This window comes from Spinacia oleracea, chromosome 5 (assembly GCF_020520425.1).
Source record: "Spinacia oleracea cultivar Varoflay chromosome 5, BTI_SOV_V1, whole genome shotgun sequence".
Taxonomy (NCBI): domain Eukaryota; kingdom Viridiplantae; phylum Streptophyta; class Magnoliopsida; order Caryophyllales; family Amaranthaceae; genus Spinacia; species Spinacia oleracea.
Window position 1 is genome coordinate 14,940,433 of NC_079491.1, and position 19,022 is coordinate 14,959,454.

The 19,022-nt window shown below is 36.0% G+C and overlaps 2 protein-coding genes across 4 annotated transcripts; both read right to left on the bottom strand.

Moving 5' to 3' along the window:
* Window positions 1–549: 549 nt before the first annotated feature.
* LOC110784598 (probable beta-1,4-xylosyltransferase IRX10L) lies at window positions 550–6,077 on the bottom strand. Of its 2 annotated transcripts, XM_021989048.2 has the most exons (5): window positions 5,834–6,076; window positions 5,557–5,666; window positions 2,066–2,454; window positions 1,651–1,892; window positions 550–1,406 (listed from the first exon to the last, which is right to left on the bottom strand). In XM_021989048.2, the coding sequence occupies exons 2-5, from the start codon at window positions 5,663–5,665 to the stop codon at window positions 893–895; spliced, it is 1,254 nt and encodes a 417-aa protein (XP_021844740.1). In that variant the 5' UTR covers window position 5,666; window positions 5,834–6,076; the 3' UTR covers window positions 550–892. The 2 variants fall into 2 exon arrangements, with proteins under 2 accessions (XP_021844740.1, XP_021844739.1); XM_021989047.2 differs by having other exon boundaries at window positions 5,557–6,077.
* Window positions 6,078–10,805: 4,728 nt separating this feature from the next.
* Window positions 10,806–12,656, bottom strand: LOC110784578 (uncharacterized). 2 transcript variants are annotated; one of them, XM_056828879.1, is made up of 4 exons: window positions 12,434–12,646; window positions 11,623–11,699; window positions 11,467–11,497; window positions 10,806–11,387 (listed from the first exon to the last, which is right to left on the bottom strand). In XM_056828879.1, exons 1-4 carry the CDS (start codon window positions 12,611–12,613, stop codon window positions 11,232–11,234), a joined length of 444 nt encoding a protein of 147 aa, XP_056684857.1. In that variant the 5' UTR covers window positions 12,614–12,646; the 3' UTR covers window positions 10,806–11,231. The 2 variants fall into 2 exon arrangements, with proteins under 2 accessions (XP_056684857.1, XP_056684858.1); XM_056828880.1 differs by having other exon boundaries at window positions 11,248–11,387; window positions 11,475–11,497; window positions 12,434–12,656.
* Window positions 12,657–19,022: the final 6,366 nt, after the last annotated feature.

A 19,022-nucleotide genomic window follows, 5' to 3' on the forward strand; every position in this document is an offset into this window, starting at 1 on the left:
ATTGATCTATTTACAATAGTAAGTTAATTTTACAATAGAAAGTTAATTTCACAATAGACCGAAGGTTATCTGAACCAATTGACCTGAACTCAACCCATTCTACCCGAGAAGACACCTCACTCGGGTATGTCCCAACCCAAACCCAAATTAAACGACGATTTCAACCTCAATACTCACATACTAGGTGCTGACTTAACCAACTTGCATAAGCATAAAGCTGGCAAATTTATCGTGTTCGCGTTTTGTCTCGTGTTAATTTTGTGTTGTTCACAAAATCTGTCAAAAATGTAGGATAATTGCTTAATATGACAAATAGATCATAACAGATCGTGTTTTTGTGGTGTTTTGTTGGTTTTGGGTTGTGTTTTGTTGACTCCGTGATTTCTCTCATAATTTTGTGTTATGTTGTGTCAGTTTCTGTCGTATTGTGCCATGTCAGAAACCGGCTACAATTTGCATCCAACGGCCATAGACCAGTCACTCAGTCAGGTATGGGGTCAAGCACATTACCTTGTATAAGAAAATTGAAATGTAACTGGATGTTGTATATCTTATCTAACAAACCCAGATTAATGGGGCAACAAAGAGGCTATTAAGCGTAAAAACGTTACACATCATATCAGATCACACTACTGCACCAAAATTATACAATTGGAGCTTGAGAAGATTCACATCAATTTCCTTTAGAGGGGGGTGGGGATGTGCTAAATAAAGCATCAAGAAGCTTAAAATCATTGGGTTCTGCAAAATTACACTACATATTGGCAAAAAAGATGTTAAGAATTTTACACTAAATGAATGGGATATTTTCATTTACAACAGCAAACAAATGTCCACTGCTAGAAGCATCAAATCTTCACGGGGAAAAATGTTGAGCCGCCTGAAATCGCTTCTACCAAGGCTTAAGGTCACCTACAGGTCCTGCAGTCCAATTCAGGACCTTCTCCCCGGGTTTTAAGTGCACACTTCGGCCGTGTGGCAATTTACGCGCAAGCCCATTCAGAATTTGATGAAAAGAATCACCAGGTTGAGCAGGCGTAGGGAACAGCATAGCTTGTTTAACTGAAGGGTTAGCAAGTAATCTCTGTTTCCTCAAGATAACTTCAGGAGGTATTGAAGTAAGTATTGTATCCAAATTTGGCACATCCTTTTCATCAACAAACAGCCCAAGTTCTTCCCATGGAATGGCATCTGCAAATGGAAGAACTATATCATCTGCTATAATAACAGGAATGCACCCAAAGATAACAGCTTCAACCAATCTTGGACTCCAAGGTGCCCAGCCAAGAGGGCACAGGCAAAAAACAGCTCTTTGCATATCCTCATAGTATGTTGTTGGATGCTCTGTTGAGATGTCGAAAAGTGGATTGTCCTTGAAGTTTTCCCAAACAGCCGCTCTTGCACCTCTGCATGCCAGGGAATGAGATATTTTAAGATACATAAAGTATTTTCAAATCAATTAGAGCAAACCAAAAAAACTATTCATCTCCAACATCCATATCTTTGTAACACTTAACTTTGGTTCTGCAGCTATACATGCGGTTATAGTTGTTATACATAATATTTCAAACCAAGGTGTACAGCAAAAGGAACTCCTTGAATCAATATTGTGTGTATGCAAAGAGAGAGAGGAAGAGTGAGAGAGAAAACCTTGCATAGTAACCTCCTTCGGGGTCATTCCCTACATCATAAAACAGTCCTCGGAAGTAAACAAAGATGGAGCGAGGTGTGTCTGGAGGGATCAAATGAGCTTGCATTTTCTGTGGAGGAGCATATGGTGGAATGGTGATTGCACCCTCCTTCAGGCAAACGTGATTTCGCTGGCCAAAAGTCTGAACTAATGTAGCACGTTGGAGCAACGGAAGAATGCCTCTCTCAATTGCTTTTTCTTCCTACAAAGTCAAGAAAATATGTAAAAGATTATTAAAAAAAATTTAAAAAATCAGAGATAGGCTTATAAAATCACCATTGTTCCTTTATTAACAATTTCTTACAGCTTCCTTTTAGTTTTAGTTTTACTGTTATTTCTGGGATGGTGGCAAAATGAGTTCATTATTCTTCTCACCTGGTAATGGAAGCAAGCACCAAAGTCATGCGGTACCACAAAAAAATGATCTGCTCCTTCTGTCCTATTCCAATAAGGCCAGTTTGATGAAATGAGCTGTATAGCACTTCTCATCATGCGTGGAGATTTAAACGGCAACGGAAGGCCATTTGGTGTCAAGTCACAAGTGCTATACACTGGGGTGTAAAACCAATCAGCTTCTTCAGGATTAAGGGTTCTGACTGGGCTAGAAAGAAGAAAACGGTGCATAAATATCTCTGCTGCAAACATGTGAGTAAGACATCTTGGATCCTTCTGTAAAATCTTTTTATTGTATTTGCTTGGAAGCTCATATACAAAAACCTTCAGTCTTCCAACGGGATCATCGTCCAGGACATCACCAGCACTACCTGAAGTATGAAGTTATTGTCAAGACCAATCAACGAGGGTTATGAGGAAAAGAGTTCCTTCTTTGTGTAATTACTTGAAAATCTGGAATAATGGATAAATTACACAACCAATATTGAGCAAAATGGACTAGTGAAGCTAGCCGGGCTCTAAGTCTTTCCTTTACTACAACTATTGCTAGTCAGGCTTTAGGAATTTTCTTCTTAAGTCTTAGATTAATGCTGAAGGAAAAACAAGAGAAACTTTTGTTGCATTGTATCACTTGGTCTACCGTCTAGATGATCAGAATTGTTGACAATCGAGATTAGGCCAGACAACACATGAAACAATTTAGACCTGAAATATTACGACCTAACCCTAAACCAATACTGGTTTTTGACTTTTGACCAAACCAAAACCCGGTTTAATCTGAATGGGGACAACCCGGAAAATTGTGGTTCAAACCTACCCAAACCATTTTGACCTGGCCGACTCAAGAATTTCTATATTCATAGTAATAACATGAGATTATGAAAATTTGCTAGCAAAAATTACTTCAGGCTTTTATTATTTTCGGGTTTAACATGGTTTTTGAACTTATTTGGAGAATTAGTTGTATGGTTGGATTTGGTTACAAATGAATGTGTTTATTAAGATTTGTGATTTTTATATTTTATTCAGATGTGGTCTTGGTCATACATATTGCACCCATAAATAGAAAGGACTTTTTAAAAATCCCTTAACCCATTAGCTTGACCCGAACCTCAGGCTTTGGGTTATGAACAAAAAAGGTTCAACTGATTTTGACCCGGACAAACATTTTCAGTTTAGTCCTTTAGATTTTCCCACTTGTAACTTGTAGGAGGTTTTTCAAACCAACGAGTATCATTCCCCAAAAACAACATTTTCAATTAGTCCTTTCAACCAAACGACACGGCTCTTCAACCTCAAGTGTTGTTTCATCTAAAACCAGAATAGGTATTAAAATGGCCCTCAGTATTCCCAAAATAATAACTCAATCAACTTACACTTATAAAAGTTAGTAACTTCTAGGTATTAAATCATTAGTATTTTGATAGAATGGGTATTAAAATGGCAGCACCTCATTTAATCGATTCCTGTTAATAGTATAGACTAGCAAGTTATCAACGATGAGAGAATTGACATAAGTATTAACATAATCATTCTTATGCATCTAAAAGGCTCCCATACAGTGCAGGGTAAGGAAACAGTATCAGCGAAACTCAATGACAATAGAGAAGTCATTTACATTAGACCCTTGATTAGAAAATTAAAGCCCACCTTGATACTCAAAACACTTTAAAAAGTGTATCTAGTTTACTGGCCCATTGCATATTTTAAGTGATAAATACAACAATTCTTTCCAAGAGCGAAGCATAGTATGATAAAACACTGCAATTACTTCTCATCGTGAAGAATAAGAAAAAGTTTCACCTAAAAACTCAATTGCTAGTGACTACTAGGATAAAGAAATGTTGATGAAATGGAGCATTTCAAAACAATTGATCTATCATAGATTTAAATTTGTAATATTTACCAACTGGCAACCAAACTCTGTAGCAACCTAGAAATATTACGCTTAAGAGTGGTCAAAGACCATGCTTGAGGCAATACAGCTACGTAGATTTTATGTCAGCGATCATATAATTTCATTGATTCAGTCACTCTCTCCCTCTCCCTCCCCTCTTATCTAATCTACACCAGTTCACAGAAAAGTAACACCAGTGTCAGTGAGACAGTGACAAGCCATAGATAAGACTACTTTAGTCATCCATCCTTTTGCTCTATAAAGTATTATCCCTCCTTCAATCTAACCACATGATAATAAGTATCAAATGTATCCTCCAAATTTCCTCATTCGGTAACAGAAGCAGTAAATGCTTAGAAACAACTTGCATCAAAAAAATCAACTGAGTACCCCACTTAATCTCCTAAATGACACCAAAAGCTCAAGGATGACTCTAGTTTCACACCAGTTAAGTCATCAAACACCAAGCAAAGTTACTGTAACATCACTTCCATAATCGTTTCAGAATATACAAGTTCAGAAGGCTCTCCAACGATTTCAGTGTTTAAACAACAGATCCAAGTAAAGGCCGGAGGATCTCCATTTGGTTGTCGATCCAACTTTTGAGATGCCTCCATGGGAAAGTTCCTCTTTACTCAATTAATGTGGCTGAAACCCAAACTAAACCGTGAACCAAAAAAGACGGAGTAGCAAGTAAAAGCTTGTAGCAGATTCACTTCCAACAAAACCGTTACTTTCACGAGATCTTATTCTTTACAACCTAGAGTTCATGTTGAGTTCATGTTGAGTTCAGATTGTTCGACATGTAAATAAAGAGAAAGGAAAATGTTATCTTCCAAAAACGTAGAGTTTGTAGTTCGAAAACCAGAAGATTTGATGCAAAGTCCTAATTTCACGCTATTTTGATATAAAGGATTTTTTTTCGCTAGTGCACAACCACTAAATATACCTATAACAAACCAGGAATGGTTGATTGAATCTATTGGATCAATCAGCACTATCTAAACACAGAACCGTCCTTGATATTAGCTACAAAATGTCAACCATATCCTGCTTCAACAAGACCTCCTCCCCATCCCGGGCCAAATTTCAGTACTACACTTGTCCTGGAAGTCCATACCAAAAGTAAATGGAAGAGCCTAACAAAAATCCCATTATAGAACAGAACACTAAATAAAGCAAAATTCAATAGATCAAAATTGGCAATATCATACAAAATCAAGGCAGGGAAACCATGTAATTACTTATTGAAACTTTCATTTGGTATCCCAACTCCACCAGCAGCACTTCCCCTGATAATTCGCCCAGAAAATATCGGACAACAAGGGGCATTTTCAAACATCTTATCATATTTTATTTATCATATTTTATTCAAACAAAACTAGTAGAGGGTACTAACAAAAATCCCAAAACAGCAAAATGATCAACACAAAATCAGAAATTCACCAAAAACATGAAAACCCAACTATAAAAAAAAACCCTAAAATCACAAACGGTAAACTCCAATCTTGTAAATAACACACATTACAATTGAACAATTAGATACCCAAATACTAAAAATCAAAACCAATCTGACCTGAAATGCGCTCAGTTGGGTGAAGCTGAGACATCTTCTTCGCATCAATTCCCATCTCTCCCAATAAAATTACAGCAACCAGAAACAAAGCCCACTTCCAAATCTCCATCCTTTTATCTCTCCTCAACAAAGCAAAACAAAATCAAACTTCTGGGGTTACAGAAGAAACTAAAGAATCAACTAAATCTCATCAGATTATTGCTTATTGAAGTAAAAAAAAAGGTGGGTATTTGAAGCTTAAACCAGTTGGATAGGAAGTCTACTTCATACACCAGACCTTGGATTTTGTTTGCTGGGATTGCAAGGGACGCCGGTTGTATCGCTGTCTGATCAGCTGAGCTGAGATGAGACGGGCGCTGTAAAATGGTGTAATAATTTTGGGCTTTCTTTAGAAGAATGCAGTCAATTTTTGTGTATAGTGTGAGATTGGTCGATAGAGAGTCAACTTCATTTACCAAAATCTTTCTTTCAACCTGTTTTCTCTCTCCTTTTCTTTCTTTCCCTTTTCTTTCGCCTACCACGAGTCCACGAGTAAGGAAGGGTGGAGTTAAAATAAGTAGAAAATTGTTTTTATTTTGGTAATTTTTTTTTTTAACGCATAATACACCCGGTTCATCGGAACATAGCTTCGACTAAATCCGGATCCGACCCGGGTCACACACCTTGCTTATGATGGATGAGTCTCCAATAAGAATTTCTGCATACGGCGAGATTTGAACCCGAGACCTCCCCCTAAGCGGTATCAAATTGCTTACCACTTGAGTCAACTCTATGTTAGTTTATTTTGATATCCTAACGTGTCATCTATTTGAATTTTTAAATTAATAATTTTGTTAAACCATTATTTATACTTATCTTAATTAGATGTTATTTTCTCTTAACATCAATTTTATTTGTTTTACATTCTAATTTCAATTTCATTATCCTTCCCACTTCTCCTCCTTAATTAGATGTTATTTTCTCTTCAAATCAATTTTATTTGTTTTACATTCTAATTTCAATTTCATTATACTCCAAAGCATCATATTTTATCATTCCTATAAAGGATATAACCAAAATTTTAAATTAAGATACGTGTGTATTGTACGGGATAAAAACTAGTTCTTATCAAAACCAAATCAAATTGGAACATATTAGAAAAGTTGATATTAGATCAAACCAAATCTTCTTGCTTTCATTTATTTACGGTTAATTGTCAAATATTTTCACTTTGTATTTGTATAAGGTCATGAAAAATAACATATAAAAAGTATACATTACAATGAACCTAACAATACTAAAAAAAGATGTGTAAAACTTCGGAAAGTTTACACTCTTCCCTGTTAGGCTTTGTTTGATATCAGGTGAGTACGGATATCAATAACACCATATCCTCCCATTGTGTCTCGTAACCACTTGTTGTCACAATAAAGCACGCTAATTTTGTGTTATTTTTAAAGGCTCATGCACGTAAGAATCATGACATTATGACATATGGACGCAAGTTGCGCCCGAGTCGCTTGTTTGAAAATTCAGCGACACATAACTAATGGTTTGGGTCGAGAGTCGGGCTGAAGAAAACCAAAAACGATCTAAGAGAGAATTTTGGAGGAAATTATTTGTATTTGGTTATTCTCACACGAATGAAATAATGCAGAACAAACTGCTTAAGTACAAGGCTATAATGCCAGCTCATCAAAACAGAATGTAACAAACTTCTGTTACAATTAATAATAAAATAAAATAATATTTCCTATACTCCACCTTCAAGCTAGACCTTGGAGATAACTCCTAGCTTGGCAGAAAGAATCTGATGTTGAGAGGAAGCCAGTGACTTAGTAAGAACATCAACTAGTTGTTGAGAGCTAGAAACATGAGTTGTTTGAATGAATCCAGCTTCAACCTGTTCTCGCACATAATGCATATCCCTTTTGAGATGCTTAGTTTTATCATGAAACATGGGATTTTTAGCCAAATGTTCAGCAGAAGTGTTGTCACGGTGTAAAGTGACAGGTAAGGGAACAATCACTTGAAGATCTTCAAGTAAACCTTGGATCCAAACAAGTTCACTTGCAGCAGCAGACATACTCTTGTATTCTGCTTCAGCAGAAGACTTACTGACACTTCTTTGCTTTTTAGTCTTCCAAGAGATCAGATTGGGACCAAGAAACACAGCATAAGCACTAAGAGATCTACTGCTAAACTAACAAAAGCTCCAATCAATATCACTATAAGCAAACAGATGAAGGTCAGAACTGGAAAAATACCAAATTCCATCATTTAAAGTTCCCTTCATGTATTTGAGAACATGAAGAGCAGCACGTAAATGTGGTACTCTAGGACAAACTGACTAAGGTGTTGAACACAGTATGATAAATCAGGTCTGGTGATACCCAAGTAAAGTAGTCTCCCTACCAATCTTCTGTAAGCATCAGGTTCATCAATTAAATCTCCCACATCAGTGGATAATTTGAGGCCACAAGATAAAGGAGCAGAAGCAGAATCACAATTCTCATACCAACATCAACAAGAATATCATGGATGTATTTATTTTGAGAAAGAAATATACCCTTATCATTTATGTGCACCTCAATGCCCAAAAAATAAGCCAATTGACCAAGATCTTTAATGGTAAAGGCTTGATCAAGGGCCACTTTCACTTATTCAATTTGAGATAAAGAAGTTCCAGTTAGCAGAATATCATCAACATACACAAGCAACACCAAAAATTCTCCATCAAGAGTTCTGGAAAACAGTGAATAGTCCTGTGTAGACTGCTGAAAGTGTAAAGTCTTTAGAAACTTACTCAATTCCTTATTCCATTGTCTGGAGGCCTGTTTCAAACCATAGATTGATCTTTTGAGTCTACAAACTTCACCTGGTTTGGCCTTGGTGTAACCAGCATGAGGTTTCATATACACCTCCTCATCAATGAAGCCATGTAGAAAGGCATTATTTACATCAAGTTGGCATAAAATCCAGCCTTTCATAGCAGCAAGAGCTATAACTATCCTAACAATAGCCAATTTTGCAATTGGAGAAAAAGTTTGAGTGAAATCCCTACCTTCAACTTGTTGATATCCAATAGCAACCAACCTTGCTTTATGTTTTTCTATGGTGTAGTCTGGATTTAATTTTATTTTGTAAATCCATTTTGAACCTATAGCCTTTTTATCCTTAGGTAGCAGGGTAAGATCCCAAGTGTCATTTCTTTCAAGAGCTTGTATTTCCTTTTCCGTAGCCATTACCCAGTTCTTATTAGACTTAGCTTGATTGTAGTGTTTAGGATCAGAAGGAGAAGAGCAAACAGAAAAAGCAAGAGACTCCCAAGTGTCAAAATTATGGAGAGCCAAACCAAGTAACCAATCATCATCAGATTTCACTGAAATAGTACTGTCAGTAAGAGTAGAATCAACAGAGAATGAAAGGGACTCACTGTCAGTAGGATGAATCAAGGCATCTCTATGAAGCACATATCCTCCCATATAATCTTTTAGAACTGTAGAAGGTTTTATTGGCCTAGAAGACTGTCTCAAAATTAGAATAGAACCAATAAAAGGATTAGGAATTGGTTGAGGAGTGCCAGAATCCATAGAACTGTCAGAAATGGTATTAGAAGTATGAGAACGGGGATAATCAGGATTCATGAATATATTAGAGATATATGGAGGTGAGTGAGAAATGGGAGAGGAATCGGGAGAAGAAAGAAGATTCTCAGGTACACCAATTGGATTTGTGTTAGGAACCATGGGTATGCCTGATGGTGAACATGCAGTACCAAATTGAACTAGTGAAGGTGAAGAACCAATACCAGGAATGGACTTAGGAGAAAGTTTATATGGAAATACCGTCTCAAAGAAAATCACATCCCTAGAGACAAATACAATGTGAGTATCAAGATCATAGAGCTTGAAAGCTTTGTAACCAGCAGGATACCCTATGAACAAACACCTTCTTGTTTTGGAATCAAATTTGTCTCTCTGAACATGAGTATTATGAGCAAAACACAAAGAATCAAACACTCTTATTGTGTCATACTTAAGTAGAGTTTTGAACATAACTTCAAATGGAGTTTTCCAATGTAAGGACTTTGAAGGAATTTTATTAATTAGGTGAGTTGCAGTGAGGATACACTCCCCAGAATTTCTTAGGAAGACCTGCATGGAATCTCAGTGATCTGGAAATTTCAAGAAGACTCCTATGTTTTCTCTCAACTCTGCCATTTTGTTTTGGAACATAGGGAACACTTCTTTCATGTAAAATACCTTTACTTGCAAATAAAGTTCTACAAGATTCTTTCACAATTTCAGTTCCATTATCATACCTAATTCTTTTGACCTTTGTATCAAATTGAGTCTCAACCATGGATAAAAATCCAGAAACAACTTTCTCAACTTGAAGTTTATTATGAATGAGATATGTCCATGTTGTCCTACTGTGATCATCAAGTACATTCAGGAAGAATGAAGCACCATCTAAAATTCTGACTCTATATGGACCCCATAAATCCAGATGAATCAAGTCAAAACATGCATCTTCTCTACTGGTACTTACAGCAAAAGGCAATTTATGATGTTTGGAATTGTAGCACACAACACATTTGTATTCAGAAATTCCTTTACAAAACTCAGAATTTACACATTTCATTTTGGACAAAGATGGGTGTCCTAGTCTGGCATGGAACATATCAAGCTTATTTCTATCCAAATCCTTAGCTTGAGATACATTAGTAGCAGTTTTATTGGGTAGACTAATGACATTTACATCAGTCATGCTTTCCATGGTATTACAGCTTGGTTGCTGAAGAGTAATACCTTTGTTGATCCCAGCGCTTGACAGTTTGTTGTCTGAAGGGTTGACAAAGTAGTATAAACCATTTGTCCTCTTTCCAGCACCAATCAACTCAGAACTAGCAGGGCCCTGGAAAGTGTATCCAGTACTGGTGAATATAACTTTGACACCAGTATGTTCAATTAGCCTACCAATAGACAACAAGTTATGTCTGAAACCTTAACCAGCAAAACATTATGCAGGACTAGTTTATTACTCAATGCAGTATCTCCAATAGTATCAACAGTCAATTGTGATCCATCAGGTAAGCCAACTTTGATGGGGTTAATGAGAGTTCTTATATTGGTCAAAATAGTTTCATCATATGTCATATGATCACATGCTCCAAAATCAACTATCCACAAACATTCATCATGTAATTTATTCTCAGCACACCTGAATGAATCACTAGTAGAAAAAATATCATTTGCACCGCGCATAAAAGGGGCTTTTTGCAGCGTTTTTGAGCGCTGCAATTGTGATGGCTGCAAATAGTGGACTTTTATTTGCTGCGAACATAAACGCTGCAAAAAACCATTAATCACAGCGCATGGTGTTTCACACGCGCTGCAATTAGTGTCTATTTGTAGCGCTTTGATGTACATAGGCGTTGCAAAAAGAGATTTTCAAAGGGAATTTTCTGCCACAATTTGCAACTTTGGTTTAACAGTGCGCGCTGCAAATAGTGCGTTTATTTTACAAAATAATTAAATTCCTACAGTAATACATTGGTACTACTACTCGGTACTAGCCTCCATAATTATGTTCTAACATCCATAAATACATAAATAACATCCACAAAAAGTAGTGCCAATGTGATAAATTTGAAATACATTGGTGAATTAACTTGACCTATCAGAAACATGTTAATTACAATACTTAAAGAATGTTTTGTAGCTCATGTCACCAAGATTAATCAACCCTGCAGCCAACTGCTTGCTCGATATTAGTGAGAAATCTTCCCATGCCACCCTCCTCACAATCTCGCCGAGGTACATACCTGATATTGTTTTCTCAAATATCTGTAACAACAGCATGCAAATATTTACCAAGAGTCCAGAGATTTAAAAGCATAAGTTCTGATGCTAAGCCACTAAATACCTGCTCACCAGGATTAGCAGCATCCATTCCCCTATCATATTCAGTCAACAGAAGTCCAGTCGAAAATGCTCCCCATTCATTGATATAGAAATTACAGATTACGTAGTGAAAAAAAAAGTTAGTGAGAAATCTTTAAGTGAAGTGATTCTGGCTTACAGTTGTTCCCGACTTTGATATTTGGCCAGGCAGCTTAGGAATGGCATCCGTCCTCTCCACATAACACACATTGGTTCCTGTTCCAGAGATCACAGCGATCATGACATCATACTAAATTTGAACATCCAAAAGCAACCAAAATAGAGTTAGAACGCCCGTTAAAAATCAAAGAAAGATAACAAATTTCAATTGAACATGTATACGATTAGTAGTTAATCTCGAGACATCCAAATAATATACCCCGTATAAATTACTCCCTCCGTCCCTCCTAGACTTCAAGATTGCCTCAAAAAGTGGTGCATGTGGAAATAATGAGATGTCCTCGTTCTCATTTATAGACTTATGATATGAAGCAAACATAAAGAGACAAACGGAAAAATGAAACGGGGCTCTCTACAATTCTATTCTGCTCATGGTACAACCAAGGCGGATTAGAGCAGAGCATATAAATCATGGAACTCTTTTTCAAATCGACAATTTTATCGCATTTTACAAATCGCCTATGCATTTTTTATATTAGGATCACATACAAAATGTTGACCAGCAGCATACAAAATTTATGTACTTAGATAATAAAAAAGATAATCAACAAAGAAACAATTTAGGAAATTTTTAAAACTGGAGAAGCACTGGAGAAGCAGTAAAACAAGAAGCAGTAAAACAGATCCCACAGGAATATTAAAATGGTAGGAGATAAAATTCTTGAAAGGATTGTATCCACTAGATATTGTTTGAATGCTTCATCGATCTGTTACCAATGCATCATTCCATATTTCCATGTAAACCATACATATCTGAATCAAACATTTACCTTGGAATTCTCTTCTGCTTCTTGCTGCAATAGTTTTGACTCTTGGACCACCTGCTCCATAATGAGTTCTTGCTCAGCAAGGGCCCCTTTCGCAATCTCTTGCTTCTCTTGCATTTCTTTTTCAGCTGCTTTCCTCTCTTCTTCGGATGCAGCTAATCGTACTTCAAGAGTTTCCCGCATCTGTGTAAAGATATGAAATAAATAAATAATTGTGTAACATCGGTAAAAGCCAAAATTACAAAGTACTATCAAGTATCAAGAACTTCCAATTACAATAATCAAACTTAAGGACCTTATTTGAGCATTATGGGCCTCAAATTAGGTTACTACCAAGAATTTCCAAATCATAATTATCATTACTTTATGGTTTAAAAATATGTTAATTTTACGCATGATTCTGCACCACAGACCACACTTGAACCAATAAGAAATTATCGAAGTGAAAGACTCCATACTACACAGTACCTTATAACTAATAAGCTACGGCTATTTTTCAATCCCAAAAAACTAGCCGTTGGGCTTTAAAAATGTATTTTTTACATTTGGGCATTTGGTGAATTATATTTTAAAATAGGGGTATTTGGTGAAATAAGTTACATTGTAAGGGCATTTGGTGAATTAGAAAAGTAGGCTAACAGCGTGTCATTAGTAAGGATAGTTTGGGTATTATATTAAAGGTGAGGGGCATTTGGTGAATTTCTGAAAGTTGAGGGGCATTTGGTGAATTTCGTGAAAATTGAGGGGTATTTCATGAAAAATCCGTAAAATAAAATAAAATAATATTTCCTATACGGGCCTATCTAATTCCTTGTAACGCAAACTTGACCCACAAAGCACACGAGGAACGACCTAAAACCATCTAGAATTGTCAGCCATCACTCGGTCCATTAATTACTACTCGTATTAAAATTTGCCCCATTTTATTTCGACCGCGTATGGAGAAGTTTTACAGGTTATTTGTTTATGATCATCTAGATTCCTCTTTCTTCCATGGATTTATACAGTAACAAACTTTTGGGGGCCTTTATATATGAACCGAAACCAATTAGCCAAAAAATCTTATGCATATGTAATACATTGTCCCAAAATGAGTGAACTTCATCGATGAGGCACCGACAAATAAATCTTCCGCCTCCCAGCCCCGGGGTTGAAAGACATGAGTAACAATGCAAAGAGAGCAACATCAGTAGTTTCACAATATCCTCCGCCACATGCTTCATTTCGGCCCCAAGAAATCGTGTTGTAGATGTTTTCTAAGGCCCTATTTGGTTCATTATTAGTAAAGGAAAGGAAGAGAAAAGAAAGGAAGGGAAAAGAAAGGAAAAGAAGGGAAGGGAAATAGATTTTATTTTCCTGCATTTGGTTTAAGGGAAAGAAATGAAGGGATAAGAAATGAAATATAACCGACAGCTTTTAATTTTCTCTTTCCTTCCAAATTCCTCCAATATTGGGAGGAAAGGAAAGTGAAAATTTTATAAAGGAGCTTTCCTTCCAATTCCCTTCATTTCCTTCCACTTCCCATATAATTATTTGTACCAAATACAGGAAACCTTATTTTACCTTTCCTTTCTTTTCTTTTCCTTCCAATTTCTCCCAACCAAATAAAGCCTAAGTGGAGGTGGGTGTTTTAAGCATTATTGAATTAAACTCGACTTAAAACCGTTTAAATACCCCCAAGATAAGGCCTGGGCGTACTAATTTTGAGAAGTTAAAGTTAATTAGTTTTGTGACCCGTGCGACGCAGGGTATATAGTTTTTAATAAAAGTAAATAATGATGTTGATATAAAATTTGAAAGGGCAATGAACATAATCAAGCATTGATTAATTGGGAGTTTTTAGAATGTTAAAGTTTTTCAATTAAATATTTAGGGAGAGTTATACAAATAGGTTCAAATATATAAAAATAAAAGAGATTTTAAGGTGGTGACAAGTGGCATGCAAATCTTCTTGTTTTAAAATATTAAGATAGATAACACAACACTGTTGTTTTATTTTCCATGAATTCATAATGAGTCATTTTTAGATTTAATAAGTTTAAAACCAAAAAAATACATATTTACTTCTTCCTTGGATGTTGATCATTGCCAGAATTGGGGTTGCGCATGGTCGAATATGGCATAGTGTTAGGCTTTGTTGGAAGTTGGTTTCTCAGAGTAAGGTGGACTGGTGCTAAAAGGGCTTCACAATTCACTCCTCCACCACGTGTTACACCTTACGGGAATGCCTTTGTATATGATCCTGTTGTGGTCTATCTTGTTCCACCGGAGTACTTTTTAGAGGAATCCATGTACTACATCACTGGTCCACCACCTCCATCCATGCGTCTTTCTATTATCAGATCGAGTACTATTTCACAGTGATACTAATTTGGTGAAAGATGAGTATTTGAGGTCCAAGATTAAGGCACAACAGGGATGGGTTCCTATAACTTTAATTGCCAACTTTCCCCGAGTTCAAAGTCTAACTAACAACATAAATTTCCTACTGGAGTGCTTGAAAGGATCTTGCATTGTGAAAGTACATGAGGAAATATTATTTTATTGTCTCATGTTATTTGTTGGCATACATTTCTGTTTAATTACAAACTATATATCATACTTTTCGTAGGTTTCCTAGGTCACTGAAAAGCTAAAACTCATTAAAGAATTGATTCAAAAGGCTTTGACATTTTAGGTACGTTTTTGGATATTGGATATCCGAAATTTGAAAATTAATGTCCGAAAGGGTATCCGATCCGAAATTAATAAAATTTCCGGCCAGATATACAAAAAATTGGATCGTATACAAATTGCTTTTTGGAATTTTTATCAACCCTGTTTTGCTATAGGTTTCCTTTTTACCATTAGTTAAATCTAAATATGCGACGTCAATTATTTTATTGGAGGATTTGAGTGAAGTGTGTCCCATGCTGACTATTTCCCTTAGTCTGAAACACTGCCTACTAGCGTCACACTCTCATCGGACTAACTAGTCAAGGCTAGACACTTGGATAGTCGGCTAATGCTTAATGGTTGCTACGAAAATGAGGAAAATATTAAGGCACAAAGGATTAGGCTTTTAAATATTGTTTTGCATTGCTTGATAAAGTTGTACAGGTGTTTGATAATCTATAGAAATGAATGAGGAGGCCTACTTATAGGCTCCTAAATGCATAGAAACTTCTGATATAGAATATTCTATAACCTCATCTAGAGGAGTGTTCTATACAATATTAGAAAGTCTCACTTCTATACGAACATTTAGATACAAGGAGGCTTCTAGAATTCTCTCTAAAATTTTGTACAAGAATGTTATAGACTCATCCATGCTAGAACCATCTGTAGAAAGCTAATCTAGAATGTCCAATAGCACTGTAGAAGCTTCCGAAAGCATCACGGAAACCTTGTTGCATCATCAGGTATTTACGGGCCTTAAAACACAATTATGGTTCGTCCATTGTCTTCATTGAGTCAAAATATGTTGGATCCGCAAGTTACAGCCCAAACAAAGCCTTATAGGCCCACCAAACATCCCATTGTTGATATAACGTCAATTGGGTGTTCATTGAAATTCATGGCTTATCTTAATCAATATTCATGGCTCTGATACCATGTGAGAAATATTTGCCGTGCTTTCTCATTAATTTTCTCAGAATATATACATAGCTAATTAGGGTTAAGCTAAGACTAGTCTAGTAATTATAAAATAATTACAAAATAATTAATTTACATTAATTACAAAATTACGTATTCTATCAGTAGGGATGGTCCTTGCTGTTGTTGCCCAGGCACGCCCCTGCGACCCATGATGTTGCATCTGCTCTAGTGTCAGTGCCACTACAATGCACAACAATGCACTCTGATATTTTTGTTGCTTGGTGGAGAACGTTTAGAGATGGGCCATGACAGGGGCTCTTATTAGGACAGTTACAACATTGACATCCTAGTATCGAGCATAGTGGCTTAGTTTTTTTTTTCTTTTCATTTTGTTGTTTGTTTTGGTTTTATCTCTGTTTCTATAATTTAGGGTATAGGCTTTGCCCCTTTCTTTCACAGAAAAAAGAAATAAAAATATTTGTGTTATATTTCACGGTTACTAGTTTTCTACGCTCGCATCACTTGTAGTTTAAAAACGCACACACAGTCATATTCATATTTGGTTAATTACCTTTTCCCCTTTTTATTCATATTTGGTGATTTTAGTAAATACCTTTAAAATATTTTTGTGTTTAATTTGCTTTATTTTTCTAATTTAATAAAGGGTAAAATAGGCAATCACTATTTACGCCGCCTCATGCGTTCCTTATATAACACATTTGTATAATTTTTAAAAGAAAACAGAAATTAGAGGGAACATAACTGATTCACACAAATTAGAAGGTGCACCCGTTTGTATGTAGCTCTACATGCAACCGGGTTTAAAGCACATTTTTTTCAATTTAAAGCACATTTTTGCGGTTTAAAAGTATAATTTTACAATGTAAAAGCACATTTATTTTTTTTCTAGAAAAGTTCTTGGGAGTTTTTTGGAGAGCATTTAGAACGTCCACGTAGGATTTCTACTCCATCACATATAATTAACTTATTAACTAATTCAATAAATAATATTAGAGTAAGATTTTTTATTTTTTGAAGGTAAGATGAAGGACCCTACTGCACTGGTACCTCGCACAGGTATTTCCAGCCAGCTTTGCAGGTCAAACTCGTTGGAAATGAGGGGGATTATAGGGGGAAATCCTCACCTCCAAAGAGCCCCTAGTGGGGGTTTGATCCCACAACCTTAAGGTTATGAGGTCAAGTCTTTACCACTAGGGTAAGCCTTGCTTGGTATATTAGAGTAAGATGGTAAATAAATGATAAAGATAGATTCCAACTAAAATTTATCCTACTTCTCTTCTACCTTTTTGTATAAATATACATATAGGCTTATGATGAGATAAATCTCATTGTTTTCTTATCGGCCCCCTCTCTCCCTCTTTTCTCTCTCTTTTTAGGTTTACAAAAAATAGGATTTTCTAGGGCGGAAATAGCCAATTTCCTTCGTAATCTGTTTTGTTTTTGCGTTAGATCTCAATAAAACTACATAGTTTCGGTGTAGTAAGTACCTCTATGGTGGGTTTGATTCTAGTTAAGTTTTGTAAATATTTATGCAGGATCGAAGAGGATGTCAATCTTTCGACTACAATCAGACGAATCAGATGGAAATCATATTTGTCACTGCTACAACAGATCTATAGACCCCCTCGTCGATGAAGGCTGTATATCGCAGCGATATAATTATATAAAAGAAGGTATACAGAATGTTTGATATACTACGATCGTAGCTATGGTGAAAGGAAGTTTTTATTTGATTCAACTCTTATAGCTCTTATCCCCAAAAATGATAACCCAGAGAACCCCAATCATTTCAGACCAATCAGCCTCTGCGGCACGATCTATAAAGCTATCTCTAAACTCCTAGTCTCTAGACTAAGTCCTATTCTTCAAAAACACATAAGCCCCTTCCAAAACGCCTTCACACCTGGCAGGTCCATCCATGATAATTTGCTTTTAGTCCAGGAGATCCTCAATGTTTTTAAGAAATCAAAATCCAAAGTTGGATGGTGTGCTCTTAAACTGGACATGGAAAAAGCCTATGACAGAATAGAATGGGATTTCCTTTGGGCTACGCTTGACAAAATGGGCTTTCCTACAACCTGGATAAACTGGGTCAAAGCAACTGTGACTACAGTTTCGTACTCTATTAAAGTTAACAACTCAACCACGGATGTTTTTACCCCGTCTAGAGGGCTAAGACAGGGAGACCCGCTATCTCCTTACCTTTTTATACTTTGCATGGAAGTTTTTATAATCATGCTTAATAATGCCAGTGCGAGACCTAACCTAGGGCTTGATAGATTAAAAAGTGATACCGCAAGTGCACGGTGTCTGTTGTTAGCAGATACTTAGCAAATACGGGTCGATCCCACAGGGAGACAAGTTCTATTAGTTTTTGCCCAATTATACGAACTATTTCAATAACGAAAGTTGAGTTGAGTATTAACTACTAAAGCTAAAACAATAATAAAAATGCGTAATTTATCAATGAATTAAAGGTCTAGGGCGTCTGTTCGGTTCACCATGCTTATACCAATCCAAGAACATAAATCAATTCGGAAATGAATAAACTAAGCCGAGTAATTAAAGTACATGCTAAGCCTACGGTCGGGTCTTAACACTTTCAATTCAACATATGCAGTACGGTCGCTAACATAATCAGAATTGTCAATTGCACTAAGCCTCTAAAAATACGATCTTTCGATTCTAATTCCTATTAGCTAGATAATCAATTCATGAAATTGGCCGATAACATGAATCAACAATCAAAACAAATCAATCGGAATACTCAAGCAATAATCTATAAATTAACAAACTTTATGCATAATAATCATGGTATAAACATGGTTTCCCTTACTTAGCCCTAGAATACGACTACTCGCTCATAATTGAATTAACAAACATGATAGAAATAATAAACATGAATTTCATAATCAAAGGAAAATTTAAACTAAGGAACGAAAACAATAAGAAAGAATAAAAGCAAAAGAAATTATTGAATTACCTCTAGATT

Excerpts from the sequence above, each read along its gene's own strand:
- LOC110784598 (XM_021989047.2), bottom strand. The coding sequence starts at position 5,665 with ATGGAGATTTGGAAGTGGGCTTTGTTTCTGGTTGCTGTAATTTTATTG. Across the intron at positions 2,455-5,556 it reads CCCAACTGAGCGCATTTCAG|GTAGTGCTGGTGATGTCCTG; the intron begins GTCAGATTGGTT and ends TTCATACTTCAG. Across the intron at positions 1,407-1,650 it reads GAAGGAGGTTACTATGCAAG|AGGTGCAAGAGCGGCTGTTT; the intron begins GTTTTCTCTCTC and ends CCTGGCATGCAG.
- LOC110784578 (XM_056828879.1), bottom strand. The coding sequence starts at position 12,613 with ATGCGGGAAACTCTTGAAGTACGATTAGCTGCATCCGAAGAAGAGAGG. Across the intron at positions 11,700-12,433 it reads AAGCAGAAGAGAATTCCAAG|GAACCAATGTGTGTTATGTG; the intron begins GTAAATGTTTGA and ends TCTCTGGAACAG. Across the intron at positions 11,498-11,622 it reads TATCAAAGTCGGGAACAACT|GGGAATGGATGCTGCTAATC; the intron begins GTAAGCCAGAAT and ends TGAATATGATAG.